This window comes from Bolinopsis microptera, chromosome 9, assembly GCF_026151205.1.
Source record: "Bolinopsis microptera isolate Bmic1 chromosome 9, MBARI_Bmic_1.0, whole genome shotgun sequence".
Taxonomy (NCBI): Eukaryota; Metazoa; Ctenophora; class Tentaculata; order Lobata; family Bolinopsidae; genus Bolinopsis; species Bolinopsis microptera.
Window position 1 is genome coordinate 3,873,946 of NC_087080.1, and position 13,382 is coordinate 3,887,327.

At 37.1% G+C, this 13,382-nt stretch overlaps 1 protein-coding gene across 2 annotated transcripts; it reads left to right on the forward strand.

The window, feature by feature from the left end:
• Positions 1 to 561: 561 nt before the first annotated feature.
• Positions 562 to 12,941, forward strand: LOC134821151 (palmitoyltransferase ZDHHC23-like). Of its 2 annotated transcripts, none has more exons than XM_063831821.1 (9): positions 562 to 624; positions 922 to 1,065; positions 1,759 to 1,886; positions 2,098 to 2,184; positions 2,477 to 2,622; positions 8,886 to 8,990; positions 9,261 to 9,329; positions 11,539 to 11,642; positions 12,222 to 12,941. In XM_063831821.1, the coding sequence occupies exons 2-9, from the start codon at positions 972 to 974 to the stop codon at positions 12,383 to 12,385; spliced, it is 897 nt and encodes a 298-aa protein (XP_063687891.1). In that variant the 5' UTR covers positions 562 to 624; positions 922 to 971; the 3' UTR covers positions 12,386 to 12,941. The 2 variants fall into 2 exon arrangements, with proteins under 2 accessions (XP_063687891.1, XP_063687890.1); XM_063831820.1 differs by having other exon boundaries at positions 568 to 749; positions 12,222 to 12,474.
• Positions 12,942 to 13,382: the final 441 nt, after the last annotated feature.

Genomic DNA, 13,382 nt, shown 5'->3' on the forward strand with positions numbered 1-13,382 from the left:
ATGACGAAGCTGCGCACAGGGCTACAAGGTGAAACAGGGCATTATCATTGTTGGGCCGGGGGGGTGGGGGGGGGGGGGGGGGGGGGGGGGGGCTTCCGAATGCTTAGGGTTGATAAGTGATTACGTAAATTTTTTTCTAGAAACTACTTTTGTTCATGTTTCATGCTACCCTGATCATTATGAGCCAAAAATACTGTGTCCATATCATGTGCGAAAAATCCTGTCCCAGCCCACCAATGTCCTTCAATGTTCCAAAAACCGTTGTCTCATAGAATTCAAAATGGACAGGACATAGGCGAACATGTCACCCCCCGGGCCCCCGATGATATGATTTCAGATCACATCATCATGCAACATGAGCCGTAAAAATTGGAAAGTTAACGAATATATGACATCTAACTTAGCTCTGCAAAAATACTATCTTTTGTGCGATTTTGCAGCGATTTTACCTACTTTGGCTTATCGCGGCGGCGCAATTTTTTAAAACGTTACTTTACTTTGCTTGTATTCCAAACAAGAATCTGAATGCATAGATTTTTATCTAAATCAAACTATGCTCTCAGCTTGCATGAACAGGACATGTGGGGAACCTCATAGGAAACATCACGATCTCTCCTGTTTTGAGTATGTAGACATCTATGGTGAAAAGAAATCCTGTTTTCAATGTTTTTGTAGCTGTGATGCATTAGACACTGCCTGTGAGCGAGCTGTTTCTTGTGATTTCGCCACAACAGATTTATTAGATTCTGGTAATTCTTATAAAAGTAATTTGCATGTTTTGTTTAGATTTCGCTTTCTATGTTAATTAAAGTCAAAAATCAATATTAAATCAGTGTTATGATTTTTTAAATTCCCCCTTAAGTTCAATATCATTCGAAATTCCTAATTTGATAAAGGAACTATCTAAACAAATTTTTTCAGCATTAGAAGATATAACAGACCGAATTAGAGTCCCTTGGGTTGGCGGAGCTATGAAAGTTGATAACCATGCAGTGGCTGTGACCACACTTTTCTGTTTTTACCTTATAGTTGGCAGTATCAATATGATTGCGCTTGGTCTAGCAAGTAAGTTTAAGCATTCAGCTGAATAATCTAGTTAAATATATTCAAATATTCCGGGAAAGTCTATTTTGGATTTCCTTTTACAGATCATGTTGGCTGATCAATGAAACTAATAAATCAATGAAACTAATAAATCAATGTTTTAGCTCATTTTACAAAGTCAAATATTTAAAACAATTAAAATTGTATAGTGCTCAATTTGTAAATGACTAGTTGATCTTTGCTATTGGAAGTTTACCAAGGACTGGCAGCTAGCGGGGCAAGGAATGCACGGGCTTAGGGGCTTTTGTGCACACCAGAACACTAGCTCGGTACATTTTTGGAAACTAGAAGGACTGAAAACTAAAATTGTTTTTGATGGAGGTTGAGGCATGTTTTTGAGAGGGACGATATAACTATATAATAGCTTGTGGTAACAACAGGCCTTTACTTTAATAGGATGAAGTTTTGGTTTTAGGACAGGGAGAAGGCATTAAGAAAATTTGCTCTTTGTTAACAAGGCAGAGGATAAGCAATGTTGGTTATAATAGCAATGTTGATGAATTTATTCCAACATAGTGGGCACATAAAACCGATAATTTACTGTGAAATGCTGTTTATTACTCTGATTTTTTGTAATATAAGTATTTTAATGTATTTTATAAAATAAATTCGTCTATTTATCTCAATATATTTATCTAAAGAAATGTCTGACAGGTATAATATTTGCGGTATTCCTGACGAGGATGTACCGGTATGTGCGACGTAGTGGGGTGAAGTCTATCTACTTCTTCTTGCTAAGCATGTTACATACTGTAACATCTTTAGTTCTCTACAGTTGTAAGGTCAGTGGTTATTTGACTATTAAAATGGTTTCTGTTACTTAGTTTGTCAATCGTTTTTGTAGAACCCATTTAAGCTATGTTCTTATAACTTTATAATATGTTCTATGTAAATTCAAAGCATCAATAAAACTATACTGTAAACATAAGATGTTTTCAGTTTCATTATGGGGTCATTATGGTCTGGAATTAAACGCTCACACCTTATTTTCAGATTTTCCTGAGAGCTGAAACTATTCACATATATTATTTTTACTTCTGGCTTATGGTCTACTTATCGGTGCTTTATAATTTTAAACAGGTAAATCCTATTTTTCGCTCAATTTCTATAATTTGAAATAATATGTAGTTTTATTCAGGATTCGCATACGCCTTACATTAAAACCAATGCATGTACATTGTACATTGCACATGATACTTGTTACTGGACATAATGCTACATTTATAATATTATCATTAAACAACTGTTATCACTCTGTTTGGAAGATAAATCTCCTTAAACTATCTAATTACACTCTTTGTGTAAATTCCGATCTAAATGTGTGTAAATTCCAAACTAATTCTAATTCTGATGTAATGTAACCCTTCTCCAGGATGCTGGAAAGATAGCAGTTGTTCAATCAAAGAACACAAATCACATACTCTACTGTGATAAGTGTACGATTGTGCGTCCAGTTCGGGCCTCACATTGTCGCTTCTGTGACGTTTGTGTGGATAGATACGACCATCATAACATCTGGTGAGTCAGGAAACTTAAAAGGAGATGTTTTGTAGTTTGGGACGTTTTTTAACGTTCAGACGACCAATTTGTTAAACTTCTCGAACAAATTGAATATCGGCACCTGTGTGTAACACCTGTGTGTAACACCTGTGTGTAACACCTGTGTGTAACACCGGTATGTAACAGTTTTAATACTTTCAACACTACTATATAACAAATAATTTGAGGACCCCTAGTGGGAATTAACACCTCAATCAAATGTAGCAACCATTACAGGTTGTATGTCGATGTCAATGGTTGTTGCATGATAGTTTATTTAAAGACATCCTAAAGACTATCAGACATCGTTTTTAAGAGCTGTTAACTCCCATCTATCACCTATCACCCATCTATCACCTAAAGAATATCAGACACCACTCATTCCCATCTTCTGAATTGCTGCAAAGGTACTGTAATCAACAACTAAATAACTATAAACAGTAGCATCGGTTTTAGACTCTATCCTGAATTCTTTGCATTATTGTGTTTATTTGAACTATGTCCGGTATCCCAATCAGAAATTACAGCCTTCGTGACAGACCTAACAGTGCAAAAGCAAAATGTTCTACCTGTGTAACACTAAGTCTTGAAAACGACAATCTGAGGAGACAAATTGCTCGTCTAACCAAACTTACCCAAGGCTCAGGCCATGACAAAATTGCGGTTCCATTCTCTTGCGGGGACAATGTTCTTATCTCTGAACATGAATCAGAAACTCAAAACTGTGAAGTTAGCAGTGTGACTGAACTTAATAGCAACCCATCTCTTGTGAATTCTTCTGATGTTAACAAACAATCTTCAACCAGTGTTAACGTTGTGGGTAAGTCCATCAATCCATATCATGATTTGAGTCGAGGTGTATTCAGGTTTGTTGATACTCTCAAGTTGGATATGGAAACACAATACACACAAACGTTCAACAATAGGGCTGTAGCATACTATGGGGATTTCCCATATGCCTACAATGGAGGCTTCCATAACACAAGGCCGTTAAATGACAATCCCTTATTAAAGTCTATTTTAGAACGTTTACGCTCACAGTTCCCAAGTCTGAAATTTAACAGCGCCATGATCACCAAGTATGAAAATGGCAAGCAAGGAATACCATTCCATTCAGATGATGAGAGGTCCATATCACCAGGCTCCATGATTTCCACCATATCGTTAGGAGCAACAAGAGTCCTCAGTTTTAGGTCTAAAAGCAAAGTCCACGTTGCCAATCTTACTCTCTCCCATGGCGACATAATGATTATGACCAGAAAATCTCAGGACAGCTTTGAACACAGCCTTATTCAGGACCATACTGATGACATGAGAATTAGCATTACTCTGCGCCAGATTGATGGCAGTGCAACCTTGTCTGCTCCACCCGATACCTCAAGTAAGCCTTTCGTTACTGTAAGAGAAACTGAACCCTCAATCAAAGGGAAATCATCACCCAACAAAATCACTCATAAGAGCACCATACCCCCTGCTTCAGTCAAAAGCAAATCCCTTGCTGTGTATGTTAGCTCAAGCATGTTCTCCAAGTTAGATGCTACAAAACTATCCTCTGCTCATCAAGAAGCACATGTATTTCACTATCCTGGTGGCATTGCAAACGGTATCAATGAACGCTTCCACTCAGATGAAAGAAAGAGGTCAATTGATGCAAATAATGTGAAGACCATCGTACTCATGTGTGGAACTAATGATGTGGACTTAATCCTAGAGAGTCCTCGACACATGAGGAATAGATTATTGTCACCCGATGAGTTCACAGGAAAAGCAAAGGCCCTTGATAACACCAATCGCTCTATTGATAATCTGATCCAGTCACTTCACTCGTGGGCTCCAGCTGCAAAAATTAAGATCATAAACATTTTACCAAGAGAAAGTTTTGCTAGAAATAAAGTGATAAATGACATCAATATCTTTTTATCTAAGATTCCTTCCAAATACTCGTTTGTTAGCTTTATACCCACAGAGATGAATCGATTCTTGTTTAGTGATAGATCTGGATTTAGGAAATCATCTTGTTTTAGTAGATTTGGGGAAGACAATGTGCATCTAAACAGCGATGGTATCTTTAAACTAGCAAAGCACATCAAGTACCATGCCCACCATTGAAATCGACATGACATTTCCACCTGAATATTTATTTTTATTTCAAGTTTAAAACTTTTCTATTGAAAATATTTACAGGCGGATAATTTTCACCTGATTTTAGTTTAATCAGACACAACGACTAACACGTTTTGTGAAATGACAAATATTCACAACTCAGCTGACAAATTTCATAACCTTTGCATTGGTCACTGTAACATTCAAGGTGGTCTCCTAAATTTAGCTAAAAGTAATGAACTTACTCAACTCATTCGAGATCATAAGCTAGACATACTTTCCCTAAATGAGATGAATCTTAATGATACTATTGACACAGACACCATAAATATTCCTTCCTCCTTCAACATTATGCGATGCGACAGGCCAAACAGTTCTAGGGGTGGTTGTGGCTTAATGATAAACAAAAAACTAGCTTACACAGAATTAGTTATGGATAGTAAGCTTGATAACATTGAAGCATTATGGGTGAAGCTTAAGAATAGCAAGATCAATGTTTGCTGCTTCTATCGCTCTGGAAATTATTGCAGTGTTGATAACTTTATTGAGTACATTCATTTTTGCATGAAAAAATTGAACGGGAAAAAGGTTATCTGGATTGGGGATATAAACATTGACCAGAATAATATCTCATCCACCCAGTACAAAAAATTAGATATGACCTTGAGATGTTACAATCTAGTTCAAACCATTCAAGGGATAACTAGAGTTGCTAAACGTGGAGACAATTTTACCCAGACTACTATTGATGTAATATTCACTAACTGTTATGCAGATTTTGTTCAATCTTCTGTTCTTGATGAACGTATTGGGGATCATCAAGCTATTATGTGTGAGATAGATTGTAAAGTACCTATAGCTCCTAAATTTGAAAAGGTTGAAATTAGAAATCATTGTAAACGTAATGTTAAACAATTCCTAGACTATCTAGATACCTGTTCTGATTACAGTCCACTATTGGAAAGTACAGATGTTGAAGCTATCACTGCTGGCCTTTGTCATCATATTGAACAGGCATATGCAACCTTCTTCCCTTGCAAGACCATAGAAAGGCATGAAAAGTTCATACATAAACCTTCTACTGAACTTTTAAATGCCATTAATCATACACATTTTCTTCTAAAGAAATTCCGTAAAAAGAAGGATAAGAGAGACAATGGAAATTGCAATAAATGTGGTATATGTAGCAAATGTATAAAGTGTAATGAGGCCTGGGATTGCTACAAGATTCAGAGAAATATTAGAAATAAATTAGCTAAAACCTGCAAAAAGGCTAATGTAATCGATGATCTACAAGTTAAAAGTGCCAAGAATGATCTTAAAGGGGTATGGAAAACTATCAAACTGGCATCAAATATGACCCCTGGTACAACTAATTGTCAAACTATCAATGAGAATGATCCTGAGCTATTTAACTTTCATTTTGCAAATGTTGGATCAAGATTACAAAATCAGGCCCCCAATATTGAAAGAGTTAGTTTTACTGATTTTTTACCTCCTAGAACTTCTAACATCTCATTTGATAGATTCCAAGAAATAAATGAAACTGATATCCTAATGTATGTCGAAACACTCAAGAATGATAAGGCCTCATATGACGATGTGCCTCTATTTTTACTTAAGCAAGCTGTACCACACATAGTTGAGCCACTGACCCATATTGTCAATTTGAGCCTTAATACAGGTGTTGTACCAACCCTTTGTAAAAGAGCTAGAGTAACTCCCATCCATAAGGCAGGAATGAAAGATGATCCTAATAATTACAGGCCAATATCCATCCTTCCACTTGTAGGAAAACTTATAGAATACTTTGTCGGCAAGCAACTCACTGATTACATGGAAGAGAACAAACTTTTCATCCGGCATCAATATGGCTTTCGGAAAAATCACTCCACAACTTATTTGATGTACGATCTGATGGACGAAATATATATGAGTAAATCTAAGTCTTATAAACCAGGAATAATCTTTCTTGATCTTAAGAAGGCCTTTGACACAGTGAATCATGAAATATTGCTTCAAAAATTGGCATATTATGGAATTGGTGGCATTGCTTTAACCTGGTTTAAGAACTTCTTATCTTGTAGATATCAATGCACTAGGATCAATGGCAAACTAAGTTCATTTTTAGAAGTTCTGAGTGGTGTACCACAAGGAAGCATCATTGGGCCTATATTATTTAGTATCTTCATAAATGACATCATTTATGCCTGTAACCTATCTAAGCCCTTTCTATTTGCAGATGATGGTGCACTATTCTTTGATCAAACCTGCAGAAGCACATTTATAAACATGAAAATAGAACTTATGACAATCTTTAAATGGCTCAGTGTAAATAAATTATCACTCAATGAAACGAAGACTGAATTCCTATTGTTTGATTCTGTTGATCAACATGATGAATTAACCATTGAATGTAATGAGGTAACTTTCACAATCAAGGAGTGCAAAGAGACAAAATATCTTGGCCTCATTCTAGATAGTAAATTAAACTTCAAAAGCCATGTAGATTATATTATTAAGAAGGTCATGAAGAGAATTGGTGCCATGTATAGAAGTAAAGCACTGCTACCCATTAAATATAGGAAAATGTTTGCCAATGCACTCATGTTGCCACAATTCGATTATTTAGACACGATCTATTGTAGAGCTGGCAAGACAAAACTTGCTGAACTTGACACTCTGTACAAAAAGGTAGCCAAAATAGCTCTCAACGTTCCACAAACAGAGAGCAGCCTTAATGTTTATAGAGACATGAAATGGTTACCACTCCATCTTAGACGACAACTCCATCTGTCAAATTATATGTTTAGAATCATCCATGACAATTGTCCTACAAACTTTATGAACAAATTTAGTTACATATCAGGAGGTAGTAGGAGCGGCGAAAGCTGCAACTTATATGTTAATAGATCAACATCACATAAAAACTTTCAATACTTGGGGGCAAAATGTTGGAATAATGTTCCAACAGATCTACGAAATCTGCCTGATGTTAAAAGCTTAAGTGATTCGTATAAGAAACAGCTACTCTCATCTATAACAACAGACCCTAATTATACCGTCGACAATTCATATGACAAATTTTACACTGCAATCATAGTTGTCGATAACTAAGTATCTTCTAATTCTTTTAAATCTGAGGCATATATAATTGATGTATCGAAAGGATTTTCCCTTTTTTTACCACCTTACCATTTTGATTGATTTTGCACATGACTGACATGTTTTAACTGGAGGAAGGGTTCGCACAGTGGTAGTTTTATAAACCACTTTTAATTTATTGACCTATTATACCTAGTGGTAGTTTTATAGACCACATTTAATTTATTTACTTATTATACTTAGTATTTATTTTTGGTGACTGTATCACCCAGTTTTAACATTTGATAATTGTACAGTTTATTGACGACACATTGACTGAATGTTATTTTATATTCTAATTTATATTCTAGATATTTTATTTATTTTTCAACAGACGACAACTTCCTGTTTTTTCTTCTATATTAGTTACTCATATCTCTTTTACAGACTTTTTTACAAGGACATTGACAGATGATACTCACATCGGGCATTCATTATTGCATCTAAATTATTTCACTTGCATTAGGTTTAGAAATTTATTCTCTGGTTAACAGATTTCAAATGTTTAATTAATTTGTAGTATGACAGTAAGGTATATAAGAAGTTATTTAATTTTGCTTGGGCTATTATATTGACTATTGAGGTTTAATGATGATATGGAATTTGAATTCTATATAAATTTACACTATGTGGTTGGGGCATTTTGCATAGTAAATATGGTTACTACTCCTATATATCATATTATTTGATTGGTATTCGATTTCTGATTATTTCTCTAGGAATATGATTATTATATCTCAATTTGGCTTTAGGTAGGGTGCCCCGCTAAAAGAACTGGATTCTTCCAGGAAGCATCCCGTGCACAGACCTTGGTCTACATATATATTAAATTATTAACCATTCATTCTGTATGTGCACGAAAATTTATTTCAATCAAAAACACCTGTGTGTAACACCTGTGTGTAACACCTGTGTGTAACGTGTAACACCTGTGTGTAACGTCTAACACCTGTGTGTAACGTCTAACACCTGTATAATCTAACAAATACTCTAAGGTTTGACCAGTGTGTGGGTTCTAGTAACCACGTGTCTTATCTGATCCTGCTTCTCGCACTTATAAACCTCACATTCTCAACAACTTGGGACTTCTTTTCCACTGCGTGAGTTCTTACATTGGTTTTAAAGCAGGGCCTGTTCATTTAGATAATCTGATATCATCTTCTTTATTAAATAGGTTTTCGTGATATATATTTAAATGATTTTTATAGATTTACCTGCAATTGTGGGGTGTTATTGTTTTATAAAAGTCTCTGTCTCGAAATAACTGCGCTGTAAACGTGTTATCAGTGTGTCCTGTATTTCAAACAATGTAAAATTGAATGCTGTAATTGAACATTGAGTTTTTGTCTTTTGACATGTTCTTATTTCAGATGTGGGTTTGTTGAGCTGTCACCAAACTTTTCTGTTCCCAACTGTAAAGCTTATATCCTGGGGAATAGGTAAGTGTTAGGGTAGCAACTTACAGAGTTTTTTTTTTCTTCATGAGGGGGGGGGGGGGGGGGAGGTGGGAGCTTTGCGCCCCCTGCCCCCCCCCCCGCTTCCTACACCCCTGGTTTTAATACTTCCGGGTTTAAATACTTTTAAATAATGAAATGTTCCACTAATTATATAAGTGTTAAATGCTCCAGTAATTCTATATCTTCTGTTGTCACCATGCATGATACTCATAATGATAATTTGCAGTAATCAGAAATCTTCTTAAGATCATGCTTAATAAACCAACCCCACCCCCCCCCCCCCCCCCATAAAGATTATACAAAGATGATCATAATAATAATATGATAATTGTGCATTTCTCTAATTAGATATAAAACAAACTGTCTCCTTCAAAACACCGCTGTCAGTATAATATGCAGTGTTTATAATGTTTAAAAACATTGTATCGATGGTTAGTACTTAGATTTTATCTATCGTATGTGACAGTTGTGTATCATGTAATGCCTAGCTAGCGCGCATTGATTTCCATCAACAATGGTACTCAGCATCAAGTATTAAAAATAAAATGTAGCGCACAAATTATGAACGACACAATGTATATATTGCTAACGTCAATACGTCATACACGATGTTTTCTCTAATCCTGGAGTATGAACATTAAAAGCACCAAGTCACTGATATGTGGTGTTGTGACTATGTTATTAAATATAATATAGATTACGTATGCTAAACATAGTCAGTGGATACACGGTGGCTAATATCAATGTAAATAGCGGTGAAGATTAATAAGCAAGTTGATACGGCATTGTTGCGCATCTTACGGACGTTTCTGCGGACTTCCTCTGCTGAAAAGTAACCGATTTGTACGTGTAATCAACAGTTTGCCTACAAATTGCAGCCAATTGTTTTCCTTTCAACACGATCGCAAATTGTTATTACTGTACTTGAGTCACGAGGATATAAGGCCATCTCTTATATTAAATTTCAACATCTAACGCGCAATAAATTCGTAAACAATAATTCGAGTTATATAATATCAAACTGTCATATCCCTGCGCCTTAATACCATAACATCTGTGTACCGGAGGCAGGGCTGGGGTTAATTATAGTATAAGCCTAATCACCTGGCCCACCCCAAAAGGGTCCAGGAAGTCCACTATTTAATCTCTAAGTATCTGAACATAAGTCGTTACATTATCAGGTACCCAACACTCAGTCATTAAACTCAGTCTCATCAGTATGTGTAATATGTAGGATCGTTACATATTCACACGTATACACGTACACACGTACACACGTACACACGTACACACGTACACACGTACACACGTACACACGTACACACGTACACACGTACACACGTACACACGTACACACGTACACTCGTACACTCGTACACACGTACACACGTACACACGTACACACGTACACACGTACACACGTACACACGTACACGCGTACACACGTACACACGTACACACGTACACCTACCAATATTTAGTATTTACCTGTGTCGGGTTTCTCGATCTAGCACGTAATTACGTAAATGCGTCATTAGGTAATCATATAATTAGAAAATCAGCGTGTTTTGCGAGATAACGTCGGCTGCTCCGGCAGTTTAGTAGCCCAGCTGGCTCTTTCGGCGGATAGGAAATGTTTACAGATTGAGCGAGGGAATATTGGGTAGTAGCCCGTAGTAACTACGTAGTGAAGCCTCTCAATGTATAATATTATGTTGGGGAGGGCTGCACTGGTAGCCACACCTGATGCCAGGGTACCTGGTGCCACACCTGATGCCAGGGTACCTGGTGCCACACCTGATGCCAGGGTACCTGGTGCCACACCTGATGCCAGGGTACCTGGTACTGTACCTAGTGCTGCACCTGCTGTACCTGCTGTTCCTGGTGCTGTACCTGCTGTTCCTGGTACTGTTCCTGGTGCTGCACTGTCTGATGCAGCAGTCAACTGTCTGCAGTGATGACTGATGAGGGTACATACATTGGGAGATGTACTGGTGGGGGGAGGGGGTGAATCATTGTTGTTTTAGCACGTGACTATGTTTCTGGGTTTGATTGGTCAATGCTGGGCGCTCATTTCTTAATCACGTGTCAGACAAAATATGGTTCAACTCCCCACAAGTGTCTAAATTTACAGGTAAATTCATCTCAGTTTTAATTAATCAGTTAATTAATAATTCTAATTTTGTTTCAGGTCGTCTGTGTTGTTTTCAATCGGTCTGTTCTCGTGCGCCGTGCTACTGGTCACGCTCTACCACCTTATAATCCAGATGAAGCTTATCACCTTCAATCTCACTGGTATGTTACAATCTCACTGGTATGTTACAATCTCACTGGTATGTTACAATCTCACTGGTATGTCATAATCTCACTGGTATGTCATAATCTCACTGGTATGTTACAATCTCACTGGTATGTTACAATCTCGCTGGTATGTCATAATCTCACTGGTATGTCATAATCTCACTGGTATGTTACAATCTCACTGGTATGTTACAATCTCGCTGGTATGTCATAATCTCACTGGTATGTCATAATCTCACTGGTATGTTACAATCTCACTGGTATGTTACAATCTCACTGGTATATTACAATCTCACTGGTATGTTACAGTCTCACTGGTATGTTACAATCTCACAGTTGGTATGTTACAATCTCACTGGTATGTTACAATCTCACTGGTATGTTACAATCACACTGATTCCGAAGCTAAGTTTTGGACTGAGTCAGCTTGTAGAAATTTGGTAGGAGTCTCACAATGTGGGTGCGCTCAGTTGTGCCAATATTTGATTACATTATCACACGTTGTGCACCTGCGATGAGATATTGGTGTGGGCCAGATAATCTGATTGTCTAACAGGATACTATCTCCTCCAGGATACGAGGAAAGGTGTTTGCGACGAGGATATCCAATACACGACGACATGTTGAGATCACATTACTACCACTCACCCTTCAACAAGGGATTCAAACAGAACTGGATGTCTTTCATCATCTCGGTTAAGCAGAGGGTTGTCAACAAACACGTGGACACTGTGTGATCATCACGTGACGTCATGATTTTAGAGATCACGTGACGTCATGATTTAAGCGACCACGTGACGTCATGATTCTAGAGATCAAGAGGTGATATTTTAGAGATCATGTCACCATTTGTAAAGAGGCATCCTATCATTTATTGGCAACGAGTAATGTTAAAATCTGCGAAGATAACGAAGAACTTTATGAAAATATTTGTCGTGCGAATGTGACATCGCTGTATGTAAATATGTGTTTAAATACTTATATTTAATATTTCCTGATATGGTAGGTATTTAAATTGTGCCACTCAAGTGACAGTGCTGTAATTACTGAGGATGGGATTTAAAAGGAATTTATTTTCACAGATCGTTCATAATATATGTAAGTATCAACGATCATGGTTGTTTTAGACCGTGTCCCCCGGCAATGATATTTTGTACCTGGAATATTAAAATCTTTGTAATTTGGCAACATTAAGCTATATCACATATATATGTACTGATTGATTGACTCGCCACTCTATAATGACTATCCATACTCAACAGACGTATGTAAAATTGTAAATATTGCATCGCCATGACAATCAAATATATCTGAGTGGAGTTGGGTTAAAAACATATAAGAGATACGATGATTTAACTTGTAGAAGCTTTCAATAAACATGTGTTAATCGTCGTCAGCTGAATGTGATGTGGTGGACAATGCTTATATGTGATTGAGTGGTGTCAGGGATGGAGGGTGGGGGAGGTGTGGGTGGGAAAGTGAAAATTACAGTACAATGTCAATAAAAAATTAGTCTTCTGTTGAGGTTGAGAAGGAAATGCCAGATGGTCTGGACTTTAAGGATTTGGCAATTTTAGGAAGAATGGGGTCCCAGAGGGAACTACATTTGGGTGCGCGGTCTGTTCTGTTCATAGCTGGTTGTCGTATTTGTATAGCTGCGTGTTCTGTGAGGTCAAGTTGGGAGCGTGAGGTGAGGGATTTGAGGACTTCGATGTTGTTCCAGGAGATGGTGTG